Genomic DNA, 18,293 nt, shown 5'->3' on the forward strand with positions numbered 1-18,293 from the left:
GCTACATGAGTGTTGACCCAGTATTGCGTTTCATACAGATAGCCCAATAAAGCCCACTTATGCCATTCATTTAGTAGCGAGTAGGTGGTCCAGACAGGCTTGCAAGTTCATATTACTCTTCAAAAAGTCAATATCCAATAAGCATCGTGGTTAGAAGCCAGGGAAGTCAAAGCTCTTTTCCGCCTCTCTCGCTATAGCACCCTCCTCTCGCTCCATTGACCCGAGCATACTGATATTCAGCGTGTGGAGCAGCGGATCCGCCTTCAACAACGGTGCCTGAGCGATGACGTCCTCCAAGTCCTGTTCTACGTCATAGTATCTGCCCCTCAACGCATCTTTCGCAATGCCCGTTGCAAGAGCCACACACGACATGCCGACCAAGTGCGGTGAGCCGGTGAACCTTTTCTTCCACTCTGCGAAGCGGGAAGTAACTTCAGGAAACTCCTCGAGTGCGATATCCCGCTGGTTATCTATTTACACACATCATCAGCATCTCCTTAGTATATAAGGTTTGATCGCAACCGCGTGACAACTGACCTGCTGTGCTCACGCCCGAACGCACCGCGCCGGGATGGATCGCGTACAGGTGGATGTCGGATGATGGCGCAACTTCATCGACCTCGGCCTGGATGCTGCTAGTCAACTTGATCAAGGCCGCCTTGCTGGTACAATAACTAATGTTGAATGGAAAACTCATGGCGGCGGCCTTGGAAGCAATATTGATCACGCACCCTTGGCGTCTATTAATGAAGCTGGGTAAGACTGAACGCATCAGCACTAGCGGGCCGTTGAAGTTAATTGCCATGTCTCGAAAGAAAAGAGCAGGATCCTGCTTGTGAAACTATATATGTATTTTGGCTTAATTCCTGCGTTTAGTCAAATACTTGGGACACATACCACGCGGACACCAACAACTCCTGCGCCATTGATGAGAACATCAACCTCCCCGACGGTGGAGGTGGCCTTTTGATATCGGTTATTAAACGTTCCATAGCTTAGTGTTGATCACCGCTCACTTGTTTCACCAGCTCCTCGCAGTCTTTTGGGTTGCCGACGTCGCAGCGCGAATAATGCACTGCATCAGCACCAAGATACAAAAGACGTTCCTTGGTAGAATCTGCCAGTGAGGATCCTATATCAGACAAGAAGAGACTGGCACCAGCAGTAGCAAAGCTTTCTGCGACGGCGCCGGCGATAGTACCAAGAGCTCCTAGGGAGAGTTAAACAACAAGTAAAGAACAGGGTATCAGACAGAGAACAGCTGTGCTTCAAGACACGTACCAGTGATAAGAACAACTTGTCCTTTCAGAGAGTTTCTAAACTTTAATGGATGAAGGAATGGGTAAATCTCATTGTGAATGCGGGGGGGCTGCTGTCCTGTCATCTTGAGAACAAATCTAGAGCTGCCAACTATGGAAGATGGAGTAGTCTAATGACCTTCAAATCATGACTAAGAGCCATTCAACTGCTTTATGGTTGCTATATAGCTTCCCTGTTGTTGACAACTTGAATCGATAATGAGGCAGACAGGTAGTTTCGGAGCCAGTCCGCAACCGACGCACCCACAGTTCCCGAACCCGAGACTTCCCCGGCCCGACGGAATGGCTAGTGAGTAGCAGGTGAGAGTGTACTCCGGACCAATTCCAAACATCCTCCCATGTATTTGGTACTGTCTTTGTGATGTTGTTTTGTAAGGTCCACCCCAACTCCATCACCTAAGAGATATAGGCAATACAATGGTTATTATGCACAGCATTGATAGGGCTCAGCAAATCAGGTCGGAAGCAATACGCAAGCCATCGGCCTGAGATAGTCAGAAACGCCACAGAACTGTCTTGCGCCAAATAGCCGAGGAACTCGGAACCACGTCAGTACAACCAGGCTCCTCGTGACACGTCATGTAGCACGTTAGCTCACGGACCAAGTAGTACCGTGATGGCTGTGCTCAATATAAGTGTTTTGTGGATCAATGGTGCGTGCCTTTGCCTCATTCATTCTTTCCTGTTGATGCAGAGCGGGAAGCTTAGGCAATTACTGTGTAGCCAGGATTCCCGGTTACTGCTACCTATGAAGCACAAATTCACGTTCCTTCGTTGACAGTGGAAAATTAGGTTGATGCGGCAGTAATATGTACATGTTACCAATAGGCGAGTTGGGATGCTAGAAGATATCTATACTACCAAAACGCTACAGTGAGTGGATTGTTGCCCACCTGCTATATTGCACAAAAGACGTTGAGTGCAGTCGACAGACGTATGTCGTTGTTATGCTTAGAGGGTACTCGAGGCTTTGCGTTTTCTAGTAGTCCCTTTAAGAACTCAAGTTATAGAAGTCATGCAATCCAAGTTTAGAGACAAACCTCCACCTGGATCTTGATCCTGAAGTTGAGAGGGACCATGGGTTCTTCCAATACCAAGTACAATACGTCTATAAATTATCTTGAGTCATGACTAAGATAGGACTGTACTGTGACCTTGATCCTTGCTGACCATCAACTCAGCTGCCATGTTCGTTCTCCAGTGATTGATAAGGCCGTCATGAAGTTGGTCAATAGCACTTCTGTTCCCCTTGCACAAGGTCCGCATGTACCAATCCTCCTTGGCTATATCGTCAGGGTTGCCACACTGAAGACGTGTCTTGGCCGCAGAACTTGTGGGATGAACAACAGTCTGGAAGACTCGACGCCTCGCAGAGGTGTAGGCCGTGAAGCATTCCTCTTGAGCCTCTGGCTCGCAGGAGAAGCGATTCAGCGCCAGGTCCAAGGTCTGCGCGAGTGCATCGGCGTCCAGCATCCCGGTACAGAGGCCCAGGCCGCCGATCGGGTTGGTGAGGTGGGCGGCGTCGCCGGCAAGGAAGCACCTGTTGCGGAACATGGTGCTCGCAAGAAGTTGGTGCATCCGGTAAAGGTTCACTCTCAGAACCTCGAAATCTGCCGGTCGAGGCCCATCCACATGCTTCAATAGCATCTGGTTGATAAACTCGGGCTTGATCACCTCCTCGTCAGGAATGTCGTCGTCGGTGATGGCCATACTGTAGCGCCATAGTGCACGCTTTCCTGGCCTTGCACGCTCTAGAGGCGTTGATATGGCCCAGTAGTCCGGGTTGACGATGTAGTCGATGTTGACCTCCTCGACTACAGGAGGCGTGCGCACAATGTCCGTTGTCATGAATCGCTCTGGCCAGGAGTGACCCAGCATCTTGACACCCATTAGCCGGCGAACGACCGACCGACCTCCATCACACCCGACGATATACTGTCCTCGAAACTCCAGGTTCCCTTCCTTTGACCTCACGTGGGCTAGAACCCCGTCTTTGCTCTCATCGATGGCATACAGCTCCGTCCCGAAGTGAAACGTAACTAGGCTTGTCTCCAGAGCCCGATCCAGAAGCAGTTGGCCGATTCTGTCCTGCGGATACTGGAGGACGTATTCTCCGGCGTTGTAGATTCCGGAGTCGTTTGGCTCTCCGAGGCGCCACTCAGCCACTTTCTCGCCCAGTCTTTTACCTCCTTGACCATCGTCCTCAGCAAGCTTGCGCCAGCAGAAGCCAGGCGTCTGCGCAGCGTCTTGCAGTATGGTGTCGTATATTCCAACTTCTTGGAATACATGGTGAACTGGGCCAGAGAAAGCAACCGCCCTGGGAGACTTGTTTAATGCTTCGTCCTTCTCCAGCACGGCAGATCGTATGCCTTTCTGAGCAAGCAACAGAGCGAGGAGCAGGCCTACTGGCCCACCTCCGACGATGACCACCGCCGGTAGGGGGGCGCCAGCTGTCGCCATTCTCTTGTCGGCTTGCTTGATGTGCTGAGACAGCGGCTTTGTATGAGTGATGGCGGCCTCTATGGCTTGATATGCTACCTGGACCTGTAGTGTTGGATCGGAGGATGAAAGCAATGGCATGGCTATGCTGGAATGTGACGTTTGGAAACAGGCCGTCCAAATCAGCAACGCTATCGAATCTTTTATTGGTTCCTTGAGCCAGCCCAGATTATTTAGCAAACATAATTCAGTGATCCTGAGCCGAGAAGTCCGCCGGAACAGTGGAAAAGGACATGTGAGAGGCCATTGGCTGCTGCTGTCCTTGAGCAAGGCACCCAAAAGGGCCTGCCGAGAACCAACCCTGACACTCCCGATTCCTACTGACGACTATAAAATCGGACTTCAAGGTGGATGGAGAGCAACCCCAGCTTCAACATGAGAGGGTGCTGCCAAGATCCATAGATCCAACAATGTCAGCGCCAAGTTTCACCAACCTCATCCGCTTCTTGGACGAGAACTCAGTTGAATGGTACGGGCAGGTGGCCTCGGAGTCTTTGGACAACATTGAAGGCTCGGTAGTGAAGGTTTTGGGCCATGATATTGAGAATGTTCGAGACACCGGCATGACAGCAGTCGTCAAGAAGGCAAGTGGTATTCTCTGTCTTAATGAAACTTTTAGCGGAATTGACTGGCTCTAGTTACTGGCACCCCTGCCGCACGTACCTCATTTTACTTGCATCGGGCTGAACTATGCTGCACATGTCAAGGAGGCCAATGTGAGTGAACTGAAGGGCACCTCACGTCGCGAACTGTCAACTGATCAAAATCAACAAGATGGAATTGCCTACAAATCCGGTGATATTCATGAAGCCTGCAGGTAAGAGGTTGCGGTTCCCAGGATATTAGAACTGAGAACTGGGCGCTGATGCTCTCTAGACGCTCTCGCCGGTCCGTATGATACTATCTCGGTACCCAAGGAGGCGCACTTGCTGGACTACGAGGTATGCATGGCTTGAAGTGTTCTAAACGGCTAGGACTGACCTTACTGACTGGAAAATTTAGGGTGAGCTATGCATCATCATTGGGAAGGATGGAAAGGATATCCAACCGCAATATGCCCTGGACCACATCCTTGGTTATACGGTTGGCAACGATCTATCGTCTCGTCACTGGCAACGGCCGCCCCGAGCAGGTGGTCAGTTCTGCTATGCTAAGTCTTTCGACGGCTTCGCCCCGATTGGGCCGACGATTCTATCCCCCCACGTCGCGACAGCGGAGTCTCTGCATCTGACCACTAAGGTCAACGGCGAGGTCCGGCAGCAGTCCCCGATTTCTGACATGATCTTCAACGTCCGAGACATCGTCTCTCACTGTTCTCGGGGGACTACGTTGCGCAAGGGAACGGTCATCATGACAGGCACGCCGAGTGGCATCGCAGCCAAGATGCCTGGTTCCCCTTGGCTTCAAAATGGGGATGTTGTCGAGGTTACTATCTCACACATTGGTACCCTGAGGAATAAGTTAGTTTTAGAGGACGCTTAGAAGTTTATTAGAAGCAGACATAGCGATCTAATACTAGAATCCTTTCCCTTTTCTAACTCCCATCATTTGAGGCGAAATGTGCTAAAGTATCTTGCTACTGGGGGAAAGTTGAAAGGCTCAATTAAGACTTGGTCATTAACATTTGGTGTAATGTTCCTCGGCCAGTTTCGAGACCCCCCAGACTGCACCTTGACCAAAGCTTGCCGTGGTGATGGTGTTGGATGTGCGGATGATTCAAGGGTCCCACTGGCTGGATTCACCAGTAATCGAATGGGTAATAGCACTCAGGGCTCTCGCTGGAAGTTCTCTGGCGGCCTACCTAGGGAAGACGAAGAATCGGGAGGATCTGCAACTCGCATACAGTGGCTGCATCCGGCTGTACAAGTCTTCTGGTTTCTGCCGGTGGGGGGCCCAGAGGTGAATGAGGGGCCGATGGGCGAACCTCGGGCGCTAGGTAGGTCCATGCCGAGACCCTCTCAACTCCCCGTGCCGATGCAGTTGCGTGATTGGTTCTTCAGGTTGGTTCTTTAGACGTTGACGTAGACAAGTTTGGACACAGCCGATGGGAGGCACCGTGAAGCCGTCCTTTGCTGACGTTAAAGAGCAACGGATAGTGGCAGGAGCACAATAATTTCAACTCTGACGGGCGAGAGCAGAAGTCGGTTGTGCACTGCATCATATTGTTGTCTTTTCGTGATTAGTTTGAGTCTCTCTGTTCAGGCCCATAAGGCATCGTCTACCTTCTCACCGAACGCTTGCCCCTCTCATAACCCTCGCAGAAGCTGGATTCTTCACTCTATCTGTCGTCCTCCCGACCAAACATTAATTATTGCTACGGTACTTACCTAACAACCAGATATGTCGACCTGTGACTGCTTCACCGGCACGCCGGGTGACCGTAAGTCTCAGCTTTCACCACCACCTCCGTCGTTCCCCAGAGCCATCTCAGCACCGGATTGTCTGGTGGCTTGTTAACCCCCCGTGGCTCGTAATAGGTACCCACGAGCCAAAAGGCACCATCAAGACACTACACGGACTCAATGTGTATCAGGCGCCTGCACTTGGCGATGTGAGAGGAGAAATTCTCTTCCTCCCGGACGTCTTTGGCCTTTCGACGCACAGCAAAATTCTCGCCGACGAGTACGCTAGTTTTGGTTGGTCTCCTCTTGCTGGTCACAGGGCCACTGCCACCCAAGCACCCAAACGACCGCTTATGTGAGGAAATTCCGACAGGGTACAACACGACGATTGTCGATTACTTCCAAGGTGGTCTACCTGAGAAAAGAATTTGAAGCATCCAGTACTTGCTCTAACCAGAACGCAAACAGGAGACGCATTGCCGGATATCATCATGTCTTACAAACCCGGGACTGATGACCGTAATCTTAGCCCAGAGGTAGGCCGAATCTAATAGCCACTTATCTACAGCCTGCTCTCCCGGTTACTGACCGCCCATTGCTGAGTAGGAGAAAGAAATCATCCGAAATACCGACAGGGATGCTTGGGGTAGCCGACACCCTCAGGCCAAGATATCCAGTCTGCTGCATCCTTTCTTCGAAGCGTTCCGAGAGGCCGTTGGTCCGTCGGCAAAGATCCATGTACTGGGCCACTGTTTCGGAGGGAAATATGCTCTCCGTCTCGCGAGATCAAAGAATATTACTTCGGTAATTACAATGCACCCGGTTCGTTTCCCTACCCTTGACCTAGGGTCTCTTGCACAGCAGCAGAACCCCTCTGGGACGCTTCTACAGATATTCTGACATACATTCTGCCTATAATAGGCATTCATTGAAGAAGAAGACTGGCAGAACCTTCAACGACCAGTCATGATTTGTTGCGCAGGTACCTATTGCCCAGACCGAAACCGCTATATCCTCTCCTCGAGGTTTGCCACGAGATGTACACCAAGACGTCTAATCCACCTGTCACAGAATCCGATGTATTCACGCCATCCTTGATTTCAGATACGTTCAAGGCTGCTGCGGAGTGGAATGTTTATTACAAGATCTCTGTGTACGGCGGGACAGTACATGGTTTTGCCTCACGGGCGGACCGCTCAGATAGTGCACAGATGCGAGCGTACAGATCGAGCTTTGAGGACAGCTTGATCTGGATGAAGTTAGTAGAAGGGCCTCGATGATAAGGTAGTGACGCAGTATCCGGAACAGTGGCTACTGAAAGTGGAGGGGCGGTGTAAGAGCACAAATGAAGACAGGACAACAACAGGCACATTTACTGAGTTGAAGCTTGTGTTAACTCTTCAACCTTTTTGCCCTACCATGGCTCGTGCTTGGTACCACAGTGGGCTCGTTTCCAGGACCATAGCACACGTATGCAGCATTTTGCTTCAACGGCAAGCAACGCGAAAGGACTCCGGCCAATCCTTGTTACATAGCTACTTCTCAAACAAATATGGAATATACAGTCAATATCTTTCAATTAGGTCTGGTGAACATGACCAAAATGTCGGCCGGGGAACTGTAACCGGAAAAAGACAACGAGAAGTTATACGGCCGAAAGGAGCTTACTGCAGGCGATTTGAGACACGATTTAAATTTCTTGTTATCCTATTTCTATAGAGGAAGGTCATGATATTCACCGGTCACCCAATAGGATCAGCAGCCCTCAGCGCGGTCACAGTTCAAGGGGCCGAGATCACCTCGTGGTTCTCGGGCCAATGTTCGGTCGCTTCTTGATGGAGCGTTCATCTTCACCGCTACGGACCCGCTTCACAAACTCTTCGGGATCGAAATCCACCCCCATTGGGTTTTCCTCAAACTCGGGCCCATCCATAAAGGCAATGGTTTCCTCGACGGTATCAAAGTTGTCGACCTGGGTTTCAACCTCATTCCCATCAGGATCTCGGTAGTATAGACTCGTTGTTGGACCGTGATTGACGGTCCATACTGGGTGAATCCCTGCCGCCTTCTTCTGTTCGTAGCACGTCGCCAAGTCGGCCAGGTTCTTGTAGCCAAATGCGACATGGCCCAAGCCTACAATAGGGCGGTTGTCCGTTGGGCGCGGGACGGCGTCGGCTCGGGGTACGATGCCAATGCGATGGTGCTCTTCATCGTATCCAATGAAGGTGATCCCCTTTGCGGCATGTGTGATCCAGCCTCCGAGAAACTGGACGTACCAGTCGACCATTTTGTCGTAGCTTTCAGGTTTCGTCCGCAGCACGATATGGCACAGGGCGGCCGGTCTCACAATGTCAGAAGCTGGTGTAGTGTTGTTTGTCTTGGTAGTCATGGTGCTCTGTCTAAGATGGCTGTCGTGTATTTTGGAAACGGGACGCGGAAGTAGCGGCAAATTACAACAAACGAGTGAGTGCACGTAGACTTGGTTTTGAGTGAGCATCATCAAGCTTCCGAGGATGCGAGAAGGCTCCATATGCAGTCGGTGACCCCCATCCCTCCCTACTACTGAGCGTGCCAGTCAGTCTCGGGCTCTACTTGTAGGCTCCGGCTTTTGTTGTCCGCGACGCCCAGCCCCTTGGTTGTTTCGCGTTCTCGCGTCAACGGACAGTGGGCGAGTTGTCCGCGCGGGGCCACCGGCTGTGCAATTCTTGGGGAGGGGACATGGCACATTGGCAACTATGATGTGACAAACCGGCGGCCCTCCTCCAAAGCAGGCCGAAGAGCTTCTTATGTTCCCGATTTCAGAATCTATCCGGCGCTTCCGCGATCCACAAGTTCTTCATCCCAGATCTGTTTGTCATGGACTCGGGTCCCTCGCTACTGGTTTGCTTTTTCGCACCTCAGCAAATCGAGTAAACACTCGGCACGCCAACCACATCGCTCTTGCATATAGCCGTATGAATCCTTATTCTCGAACTGACCTTGGCCCATGTTTTGAGTTTCTGCACTGTTATTTGTAGTTGAGACCTGTGGCTGAGAGCTTTTTATCACCACATAGAACTCAGAGTTTTTTTCACACTTCACACTCCTCCTCACTTTACGATGCCGTATTCACAGATCCATGACAGTGTGTCTTTGCAGCTCCTCCTGAGCCGCGCAGACTTCCAACGTCAATCAGTCTCGGTCCTGAGCTTGATCGTCCTAGGCCTGCTTGCCCGCGCATTTTATCGTTCCTGGAAATGGCACAGAACTTACAAGCTGCCTCGCACCGTCCCTGGGTTGCCAATCCTTGGCAATATCTTTCAGGTGCCTTACCCGTCTGGGATGTGGCTGAAGTCCTTGGCAGAGAAGCATGGAGAAATGTAAGCAACGCCCTCAATCCTTTCAGGCGTCAATAGCTCACCTGTCTTTCAAGGTTCTCTCTCAAGCTTGGCAGCAAAACATGGGTTTTCTTGAACTCGTCGAGGGTCGTGGAGGATTTGCTGGAAAAGCGCTCCGCGATATACTCTTCGCGTATGCGGTCTCCCATGGCTCAGGAGCTGATGTCGGGAAACAACAGGTTCCTGCTCATGCCTTATGGCGATAGATGGCGTGGCATCCGCAAGATCATGCACCAGGTTCTGAACTCGCGCCAGGCCGACAAATTCCAGGTATACCAGGATATCGAGTCGCGCCGTTTGTTACACGCCTATCTTCACCATCCTGACATGTGGTACCGTGCAAACCAGCAATTTGCAAACTCAGTCATCCTCTCCGTCGTCTTCGGGCGGGTATCGAATATGAACGACCCCACTATGGCCGAATTGTTCGCGTCCTTGCAGGATTTCTTGCGAAACATAAAGCCAGGATCAAATCTAGTCGACATGTTTCACTGGTTGGCGAGCCTCCCGACATGGATGCAGTGGTGGCGTTCATACGGCCTCGCCCATTTCGAAAGGTCTAAAGCGTACGTTGCCTGTAATCAATGAATTGACAGAAAGCAAATGGAGATGTTAACTGGGAACAGCATGTATTTCCGTGAGCTAGACCTCCTCAAGAAGCGGATGGAGGAGGGGACCGCCAAACCATGCTTTGCATTGGATTACATCGAGGCCAAGGGTGATATCGATATCAATCAAGTTGAAACGGCCTTTGTGTTCGGAACCCTCATGGAGGCAGGTAGCGATACGTCCCGCGTGGCAATCGGTCAGGGTATTGCAGCAGCTGCTATCTACGGTGACTGGGTCAAGAAAGCCAGAGAAGAACTCGATGAAGTATGCGGTGACGCTGAAAGGTTACCAGAGTTTAGTGACCGCGATCGACTACCATACCTGTCTGCCGTCGCCAAAGAAATCCTGAGATGGAGACCATTCGTCCAATCTGGAACGGGCAGGGAACTCATCCAGGACGATGAGTACGAGGGCTATAAGTTCCCAGCCGGTACAGTTTTTGTCTGGAACCCATGGGCTATCGCATTGAACCCCAACGAATACGAGGACCCTCTCACTTTCAAACCGGAAAGATTCCTGAATGACCAGCTCAGAAGCCCCCTGAAGGGCCACTGGTCCTTTGGAGCAGGTACGAAGCCAGTCCATACTTGAAAAGAGCGACCAGGTTCTGCACAGCAGAGTCATCAAGCCCGATGCTAACCATGTTGTGAAATTAGGTCGCCGAGTATGCGTTGGATACAACGTTGCAGATATGAATGTGTGGATCGCTACCGCTCGACTGATCTACTGTTTTGATTTTGAACAGGTTCCGGTGAGCTTTCTATCTAATCAACCTTGCTACAACTAGAGGTGCGTTGGCAGACTAATGCTATGATAGGGTGCGCCGATCGACACGTTCCACACTATCTGGGAAGCCCACGACAAGCCTGCGTTCCCCGTTAAGATCAAGTGTCGTAGTCAAAAGCACGCTCAGCTCATCGAAAATATGTATGCCAATCTATCAGACTGATACAAGTTAGTGATACCTATGGTTTAAGAAGCGCTTGGATGGTCCCTCAACGCCGGCTATTATCAAAGTCTACCGATTGGAGAACTCGAGGCATGTTGGGAAGCCCCTACAGTTTGCGATATAAAGGAACTGCCAACTGTGTGCATTATCTATAGTACGCAAGCACATATCCGCCTGCAATTAGTTTTGCACTTTATCTATGTATTTACCCAATCCTGCAGGTCCATGTTAAAGCGCCAATTCTTAATTATAATTATAGTGCTTTTTATCTATTTAAAAGTCATCTCACTAGAAACATTCGGTCTTTAAATAACCTAGACATAAGTAAGTTTTACTTATATTACAGCCTATAGTAGTCAGTATTGATAATAAGTGAATAAATCCTATTAAGTAGAAAGATTGAATAAAAAATATGTTTTATCTTAGTATCTTAATTATGCGAATTGCCCTTACACATAGCAACTGCCCTGGAGAGCCTTTTAACAATTAAGGGGATAAGTCGTAGAGCCGGGGCCTCCACATCGGCATTAAGTGGTGATATTCTAGTGGCGCCAAGATATGACACAACACAATACCGAGGTGCTTTCTTTGTTGCCTATCAGAAGGCTGCCGATGCCAACACTGCCGCTGCCTGTTTTCCCGTTCTGTCTACAAAAGGTTTGCCTGCACCAAGTACGTACACTACGTCTTGGTCGAAGCTGTGGCCGAGACCCCACCGGCCTGATATCTCGCAATTTATAATACCGCTTTTTAAGAATGCGGACGAAGATTCGACCTTCCATGATTGCTGCTATAAACCCAATGCTATTAATAGTTTGGCTTTTGTCTTCACCTTGCAAACGCGAGAAAGGTTCCCTACATAAGTTGCTCGTTTAATTGTTGTTCAGCTCATTACGACAAGACAATACTGGAAACATGACCACTTCAAACAAGGCTATCTACATTGATGCCCAAAATGTCCTCTCCATCCGAGACATGCCGACTTATCACCCTGGGAAGAACCAAGCTTTGCTCCTAGTACATTATTCAGGCGTTAATCCTGCTGATTTGAAGCATGGATGGGAGTTCGGAATGAATGACTCAGTTAGTGGATACGAGTTCAGCGGCACTATCCTTGAGACTGGGTCTGAGTTCCCCTACAACAAGGGTGACGATGTTTATGGCTCGAAAAGGATTGGTGACGGGTCCGAGTTTGGCGCCCACCAGGATCTCATGCTTGTCGAGGGCAACACACTTCTCGCTAAGCGGCCGTCAACCCTACCAAACGCTGATTCCTCCACCATGTCCATAGTTGTCCGTACAGCTGCGGATGCTTTATTCAATGTCATGCAAATTCCGTTCAAGGCCCTGGGGTTTCCGGGGAAGGGCCCAACTCAAACGGCTATCATGATATGGGGGGGCGCTAGCGGAGTCGGATCAGCAGCGATCCAGCTCGCAAGAGCCGCAGGCCTGGATCCCATCATCACCACAGCTTCGCGCAACCATCATGAGGCGCTTATGAACCTCGGGGCAACGCACTGCTTTGATTACTATGACAGTAAGGTTGTTGCACACATTCAAGCCGTGCTAAATGCGATCGACCCACCTCTGCAATACATTTTCGACACGGTGTGCACGGAAGGAGAGTTATCCTCATGGAAGCATTGTGAGGCATTGACAGCTGCACCTACGGCATGCTACGTCGGTTCTCTCCCTGTGGTGGGTTCAAAGTGCAAATGGGAGTGGTGCTTGGCTGCCCGTGCTTGGGATCTTCATTTGCCTCCCCCCGTTGGTTTCACGCCAGCAGATCATGAAAAGGAGACACGACTGGTGAAAGTAACAGACTGGGTGGCTAGAGAATATGGGGTAGCATTTAGCATTCCAAATGTGTCAGTGATTCAGGGGGTGGATGCAGCACTGCAGGCCATTCAAATGTCAGGTGAGGGCCAGGTGAAATTTAAGAAGCTTGCTATTAAACACCCTCTCGTTGGGTAATTGAAATTTTCTTGCATTTGTTATCTATAATAACTAAGTGTAATAGATATCGTATAAGTCAGTCTTCGGCCGATAGATAATGTTGGCGTGCTACTTTGTACCTCCCCCCGAGGCGCTATAGCGGAAGATGGAGCAAGCAATGTCCGGATGCAGTGATTTGGAGATCTTGGCCACGTTATCGAGCTAGATCTTCTGTTCCTTACGTGGGAAGAGATTTCAGTTTCAGAAAATCGGCCAGTTTGCACCTACAAAAGAATAAACGCTCATCATCAGAAGTCAGTTTAGATTTACAACAAGCGTCTATTATATTAAGGCTGCCCATAACTTACATAACTTGCAGCATCAGGATAATGCCAACTAAGACCATCTTCTCGATATCCTGCACATGAGTCCTCCTTTCTTCTCAGAAATACCCACACTCAAAGTATCCACGGGCTCTTCCGGATGGACCATTTCCATTTTGTAGTTTCTCAGCACCGTAGAGAGAACTTTCAAAATATTCATCATAGCCATGTTCTTACCTATGCACATACGATGTCCAGTACTGAAAGGCGACAAGTACCCCTGGAGTTGCTTGCTATTCGGACCAAGGAAGCGATCTGGGTTGAACTGATCGTGGTTCTTGCCCCAAACCGATGGGTTATGGTGAACGACGTGGTTCAGAGAGAAAACAGTGGTCTTCCTATTGTTAGACTCGGGCTTTTTTTATTGATTATTCAATCTTACCTTCTGAGGTATTTGGCATCCCTGGATCACAATTCCTCCAGGACTCATAACCTTCCGTGGTAATGGCATGGAAAACACAGGGTTGATTCTAAAGTTCTCGTATATGCATGCCATTGCGTATGGTAGATCTTTCTCAAGGGCCTTGTAGGAAATGACTTGACCCGTATGATTAGATAAATTCGAATCTAATTCTTGGATGACCCTGTTCAAAACCTCAGGCTTTTGAAGTAAATGGGAGAATAATAGCGTCAGGGTTCCTGACGTTGTATGAGATCCGGCGACACTATACTTGGTGAGAAGATAGCTAGCAATATAGACAATCTCACCTACATCATTGCAAAAGCCTCGGTATTTATATCCAGCTCAGTAAGCTTGGACCCAGTCTCAGGGTCAGTAGCCACCAACAGGCACGAAAGGAGGTCCTTTCGGTCGGTGTTTCCAGCTTCAATCCTTTGCCGGACACAGGCCGCAGTCAGGTTTCGGAGCTGCGCACGAGCGTGGAATAGACGTTGCAGCCATGGAATTGGGATGAAGGGCAGAGCCTTCTTGATCCATGGGAGAGCCTCTGGTGTCATCCCCATCAAGCAAGCAAGATAAATATGGTCATTGACGGGCGGTAATCGGGCTAGGTCTCGCTCATCCTGAGAGTCGAAACTTCTGCTAAAGGCGAGCTCACCTAGCACATCAAAGACATAAAAGGCAATCGTGTCCTTGAGATCAAACTCCTGGTTGCTATCAGAGAAATGATCGAGGTTTTTTCTAAGTTTCAAGATATGGCTGTCGACAAAATGCTCCATCTCCTTGATAGACTGCAGGGAGAAAGCATGGGCCATTTGGCGTCGCCTGATGGAGTGAATCTAATATCTAGACTTAATGGGAAGCCCATTCAGGATAAAGGATGACATGACATACCTCTTCATCTTGTGTTCCAAACAAGTTGGGATTGAAAGTTGTAAACCCATCGTAAAAAGACGTCTTTTGTAATTGTCGACCTGCTTTGTATATGGTATTGACGGCGTCCGGATTCCGGAACGACAAATCATTTGGCCCGACCCGTACAACGTCACCGTACTGCTCATGTAGGCGAACAAGCGTATGCGGGAGATGCAAGTTCCAAAGATGGTATGTTTTCCATAAATTGGTAACTGAGGCGAGGGGAGGACCGGGGTACTTGGCCAGTGGGTGGAGGTAGCGATAGTAAACAACATATCCCAGTACCAAGAAGCCGGCCACGGCCGATGTTTGGAGAAACATGGGTAGCCCCGAGGCCCAGATGATGAAACATTCAATCTGAAGTGACATTTTAGCAATGGAATGTACAATAAGCGGGAAATGCAAACAAGAGGCTACAGCAGAAGCTTTTATTCTTTGTTTACACGTCTACGGACCCGTCCACCTCGGCATCTATTTCATTATATAGAGTACAGTATCAAACAGTATCAAGACCGTCACGGAAACACCCAGGCGGAACTAGCGTCCTTCTTCACCACGGAACTAGTGCGTGCATCGGAACTAGTGTAACCCATCTTACCCCGCACAGTCAATCCCGAGGATTTAGATTGACAACCGGATCGAAAAGAAAATACAATAGAGTGTGCCCAGACAGCTCGTCGTCAGTCTGGCCTAGGGTAGTCAAGAAAGGCGGGAATGGCTTCTTTCGTCTTTTGCTATCATATGTCTCCTTTTGGCTTTTTCTTTACAAGACTTGATCTAGTTGTTGTGCAAGGAGAATACGGATTTCCCTGGATTCAGAAGAGATCAAATACAACAGTAATCATAGCTTTAATGTACATACTATCACGTCTCCTCTTTGCTTCCCATCCGAATCCTCACGTCTTCAAATTTTAACCTTGCCGTCATTAGGTGCTCGCTCAACCATTTCGTCATCACTTTCGTACCCAGACTTCGATCAGCCTATAACGATATGCCGTGTTTTACTTAGAATAGGCTCACATACTTGGGAAATGTTCTCATTGTGGGGGGTCGTATACGAGGAATGAAAAATCAGGAAACGCGTCAGTTCCAATTCCGATGTCCGACAAGAAAGCGAAGTCTCCCGATGTCCATTCAAAATGTGGGGTCGAGTTGAAATCAGTTGGTAAGTCTGATAAGAAATCATCCGTTCCAAGACCAGTCTTGAGGCCACCTGATTGGGCCGAGTTTGACAGCCCATCAAGCCTTGCAGGAAGCTCTCGCAAGCCTTGCAGACGCTGCCATAACCGAACCATCGGGGATGACCTTGTGCTGAGAAGCAGAATAAGATCAAGGGCTTGATCAAACTCTGTTCGCACGGTATCCCAGAACAAGACGTGGGCATGTGCAATTGCGAGTAGAATATTCCCAAATGCTGCAACCAAAAGATGTTTGAAGAAGAGCACATGAGAGAATATCAAGGTTCTGTGTGCACTAAGTCTGCCAAGCGTAGATATCGCGTCTTTAGCAAGCGCTACCGCTGCATGAGCATTCGTTTCATTCTGGCTAATGCAGGAGGCGGACTGCAGTACAGGCCGAAAGACCAAGTTTCGAAGAAGACTTTGCCGAAGATAGAGAGTTGCCTGGACGAACAGTGACGTCGAAAACGATTCACTGTGGCTAAGGCTTGCGTCTAGCTTCAGGTATTGTGGTAGCTCGTCATACCATTGGCTGACTTGGGAGTCCAGGTGCTCAAGCTCATCCCCCTGAACTCTTGTTCCGTTCTCTCCATCAATGTTCATAACTTTCCACGCCTTACCTACGAGTTTAGTCCATTGGAGCAGACAGCAGAGTACAGGATCTGAGTCATCCTAAAGAGTCGTCAGTAATAAACCTTTTTTTCTATAGCCTTCAAGCCACTAACCTGCAGAAATAGTAACTGGTCGACATAGCAATCTTGGATGGAGTAAGGAATACCTTGGCCAAGGCAAATGCGTCTTTCGAGCATGTATACAGACCAAAAGACATTCAATGCAGTCGTTCGATCCTCATGATTCGCAAAGACTTTCTCCATCGTGGTATGCCGATGTAGCCCTATCTCCAGACAAAGTCTTGCTGCAAGCCCAATCATCCTCCCGGTGCGCACTTCGTCGTCGAGTTGATAATGGTAAACGGCCTGCATAGCTAATTAGTAAGCCTGTCCTAGATCAATGAAAAAGCTGTTTACAGTCAGTACCAGAAGCTGTATGCCGCTAATGCCACTTGGGTTCCAGATCAAACTCTCAACAGCTTCTGTTGTACTTTGAAATAGCCTCTGAGCCTGATCATTTCTACCGCCATCCTCCATTGTCTTGCTAATAGCGAGAACAATCTTTAGCTTGTTGGTCTCAGTATTCAAAAGAGCCTCTGCTGCCAGCTCTCTTCTAGGGGTGGGTGTCCCAACACTGATAGGCCCTATAGCTGCATATACTCTGTCGACCGTATCTAGAAGCTCTTTCTCGCGCAGAAATGGGTAAAGTCGACCCATACTGGTAAACCACTTTTTGGCAAGAGTAACAGTTTCGGTTTGAGGTATATCCCATAAAGGATCCATAGCTACAAGCCTGATGAACGGGCCATAATTCGAGAAGTGAGATGGGACCTCCGAACTGTTACCATAATCAGAGCTCAGCTTGCTGAGAATAGCAGAAGGCATGCCCATCTCCCTGAGGTTGCCGCTGACGGCTTTAAGGGCAAATTCAGAGCTTGACAGACCGCAGAATTCTGGGATATTTTGCAAAGAATCTGGCATAGTTTGGACTGTCCGAGTTTCGCTGTAGGTAAAAGTTGATTGATTTGACTCCGTCATGGAATTACCTTTGGCAGCCGTGTCACCACAACTGACAGTTTGAACAGATGCGGTAAGTTTATCCCGAGGGCTCGCGCTATCATGAGATATTAAACGAGATCCCCTGCTAGAATCGTGGTGACGTACAGGGCTGACTGGGGCTGACTTCGCGGGATTTCGTACTCGCACATCTTACGTAGCGAGGAGCATCCCCTGCAAGGTTGTCCACCTACAGGCTACAATTAGCATAGTGTTTATGTGTTTGTGTTTGGAGTTCGCAAGGCTTACCGTCACACTTAGTTTTGCGTCGTCTACAGTAGGTGCTAGAGCTGCAGTCAGCTGCATGTATGGTGCATTGTGTGACACGGACGGTGGGATACATACCAAGCCTGATTGACATATTGCGCTCGTTTAGACCGAACTTTAGTTCTAGGCACTGCCTTATGACTCTCACCCATAATAGTCACCTTTGTATAGTTTCGGGGATAGGTAAGAATGGGCGGAGTGGATTAAAATATTCGGGGGCCACGCTGAGACTATATGAATAATTAAATCCTATCAGAACAACAGTGCGGGGTATAATATAAGTAAACGCTTTTTATATAACTATATTATATACATTATCATAAATTCTAGGCCATAAAAATAGTATATAAATCTAAAAAGAAATATAACTAGGTTTAAGAAGTATTATTATAATATTATATAAATTTTAATTAATAAGTCTGGAATTAACCTGTCGCCTTGGGCGGCGATGCC

General features: G+C 49.0%; 10 protein-coding genes across 10 annotated transcripts; 5 read left to right on the top strand and 5 right to left on the bottom strand.

Moving 5' to 3' along the window:
* Positions 1-150: 150 nt before the first annotated feature.
* BKA55DRAFT_638480 (uncharacterized protein) lies at positions 151-1,384 on the bottom strand (the record flags this gene model as incomplete). The annotated part of the gene is made up of 5 exons (XM_046197072.1): positions 151-470; positions 538-841; positions 898-963; positions 1,056-1,210; positions 1,282-1,384. The coding sequence occupies 5 exons, from the start codon at positions 1,382-1,384 to the stop codon at positions 151-153; spliced, it is 948 nt and encodes a 315-aa protein (XP_046051567.1).
* A 1,066-nt stretch (positions 1,385-2,450) lies between these two features.
* Positions 2,451-3,779, bottom strand: BKA55DRAFT_505443 (FAD-binding monooxygenase; the record flags this gene model as incomplete). Its single annotated transcript, XM_046187188.1, has 1 exon — positions 2,451-3,779. One exon carries the CDS (start codon positions 3,777-3,779, stop codon positions 2,451-2,453), a length of 1,329 nt encoding a protein of 442 aa, XP_046051568.1.
* Positions 3,780-4,228: 449 nt separating this feature from the next.
* Positions 4,229-5,300, top strand: BKA55DRAFT_591705 (uncharacterized protein; the record flags this gene model as incomplete). The annotated part of the gene is made up of 5 exons (XM_046195286.1): positions 4,229-4,402; positions 4,457-4,534; positions 4,593-4,635; positions 4,695-4,759; positions 4,821-5,300. 5 exons carry the CDS (start codon positions 4,229-4,231, stop codon positions 5,298-5,300), a joined length of 840 nt encoding a protein of 279 aa, XP_046051569.1.
* A 607-nt stretch (positions 5,301-5,907) lies between these two features.
* BKA55DRAFT_735747 (uncharacterized protein) lies at positions 5,908-6,945 on the top strand (the record flags this gene model as incomplete). Its single annotated transcript, XM_046201303.1, has 5 exons — positions 5,908-6,198; positions 6,296-6,454; positions 6,534-6,566; positions 6,629-6,696; positions 6,767-6,945. Coding segments are annotated over exons 1-5 (477 nt in total), but the record flags the coding sequence as incomplete, so codon positions are not given.
* A 135-nt stretch (positions 6,946-7,080) lies between these two features.
* On the top strand, positions 7,081-7,581 carry BKA55DRAFT_561706 (uncharacterized protein). Its single transcript, XM_046192181.1, has one exon. It carries the CDS (start codon positions 7,198-7,200, stop codon positions 7,438-7,440), a length of 243 nt encoding a protein of 80 aa, XP_046051571.1. The 5' UTR covers positions 7,081-7,197; the 3' UTR covers positions 7,441-7,581.
* A 374-nt stretch (positions 7,582-7,955) lies between these two features.
* Positions 7,956-8,549, bottom strand: BKA55DRAFT_591706 (Glyoxalase/Bleomycin resistance protein/Dihydroxybiphenyl dioxygenase; the record flags this gene model as incomplete). The annotated part of the gene is made up of 1 exon (XM_046195287.1): positions 7,956-8,549. The coding sequence occupies one exon, from the start codon at positions 8,547-8,549 to the stop codon at positions 7,956-7,958; it is 594 nt and encodes a 197-aa protein (XP_046051572.1).
* A 1,135-nt stretch (positions 8,550-9,684) lies between these two features.
* BKA55DRAFT_591707 (cytochrome P450) lies at positions 9,685-11,095 on the top strand (the record flags this gene model as incomplete). The annotated part of the gene is made up of 4 exons (XM_046195288.1): positions 9,685-10,103; positions 10,164-10,714; positions 10,803-10,897; positions 10,964-11,095. 4 exons carry the CDS (start codon positions 9,685-9,687, stop codon positions 11,093-11,095), a joined length of 1,197 nt encoding a protein of 398 aa, XP_046051573.1.
* A 915-nt stretch (positions 11,096-12,010) lies between these two features.
* BKA55DRAFT_687160 (uncharacterized protein) lies at positions 12,011-13,069 on the top strand (the record flags this gene model as incomplete). Its single annotated transcript, XM_046199023.1, has 1 exon — positions 12,011-13,069. The coding sequence occupies one exon, from the start codon at positions 12,011-12,013 to the stop codon at positions 13,067-13,069; it is 1,059 nt and encodes a 352-aa protein (XP_046051574.1).
* A 357-nt stretch (positions 13,070-13,426) lies between these two features.
* On the bottom strand, positions 13,427-15,049 carry BKA55DRAFT_507041 (cytochrome P450; the record flags this gene model as incomplete). Its single annotated transcript, XM_046187314.1, has 4 exons — positions 13,427-13,747; positions 13,796-14,078; positions 14,126-14,652; positions 14,708-15,049. The coding sequence occupies 4 exons, from the start codon at positions 15,047-15,049 to the stop codon at positions 13,427-13,429; spliced, it is 1,473 nt and encodes a 490-aa protein (XP_046051575.1).
* A 512-nt stretch (positions 15,050-15,561) lies between these two features.
* Positions 15,562-18,058, bottom strand: BKA55DRAFT_561718 (uncharacterized protein). The gene is made up of 7 exons (XM_046192182.1): positions 17,919-18,058; positions 17,823-17,857; positions 17,682-17,763; positions 16,935-17,631; positions 16,632-16,883; positions 15,753-16,578; positions 15,562-15,684 (listed from the first exon to the last, which is right to left on the bottom strand). Exons 1-6 carry the CDS (start codon positions 17,990-17,992, stop codon positions 15,766-15,768), a joined length of 1,953 nt encoding a protein of 650 aa, XP_046051576.1. The 5' UTR covers positions 17,993-18,058; the 3' UTR covers positions 15,562-15,684; positions 15,753-15,765.
* Between the last annotated feature and the right edge of the window lie 235 nt (positions 18,059-18,293).

This window comes from Fusarium redolens (genome assembly GCF_020744475.1).
Source record: "Fusarium redolens strain MPI-CAGE-AT-0023 chromosome Unknown BKA55scaffold_5, whole genome shotgun sequence".
Lineage (NCBI taxonomy): Eukaryota > Fungi > Ascomycota > Sordariomycetes > Hypocreales > Nectriaceae > Fusarium > Fusarium redolens.

Bases quoted from the DNA above. Each gene is read 5' to 3' on its own strand.
- BKA55DRAFT_561706 (XM_046192181.1), top strand. From the start codon at position 7,198: ATGTACACCAAGACGTCTAATCCACCTGTCACAGAATCCGATGTATTC.
- BKA55DRAFT_561718 (XM_046192182.1), bottom strand. From the start codon at position 17,992: ATGGGTGAGAGTCATAAGGCAGTGCCTAGAACTAAAGTTCGGTCTAAA. The intron at 17,858-17,918 runs GTATGTATCCCA...CTGCAGCTCTAG, and splicing joins CAATATGTCAATCAGGCTTG to CACCTACTGTAGACGACGCA. The intron at 17,632-17,681 runs GTACGTCACCAC...ATCTCATGATAG, and splicing joins AGTCAGCCCCAGTCAGCCCT to CGCGAGCCCTCGGGATAAAC.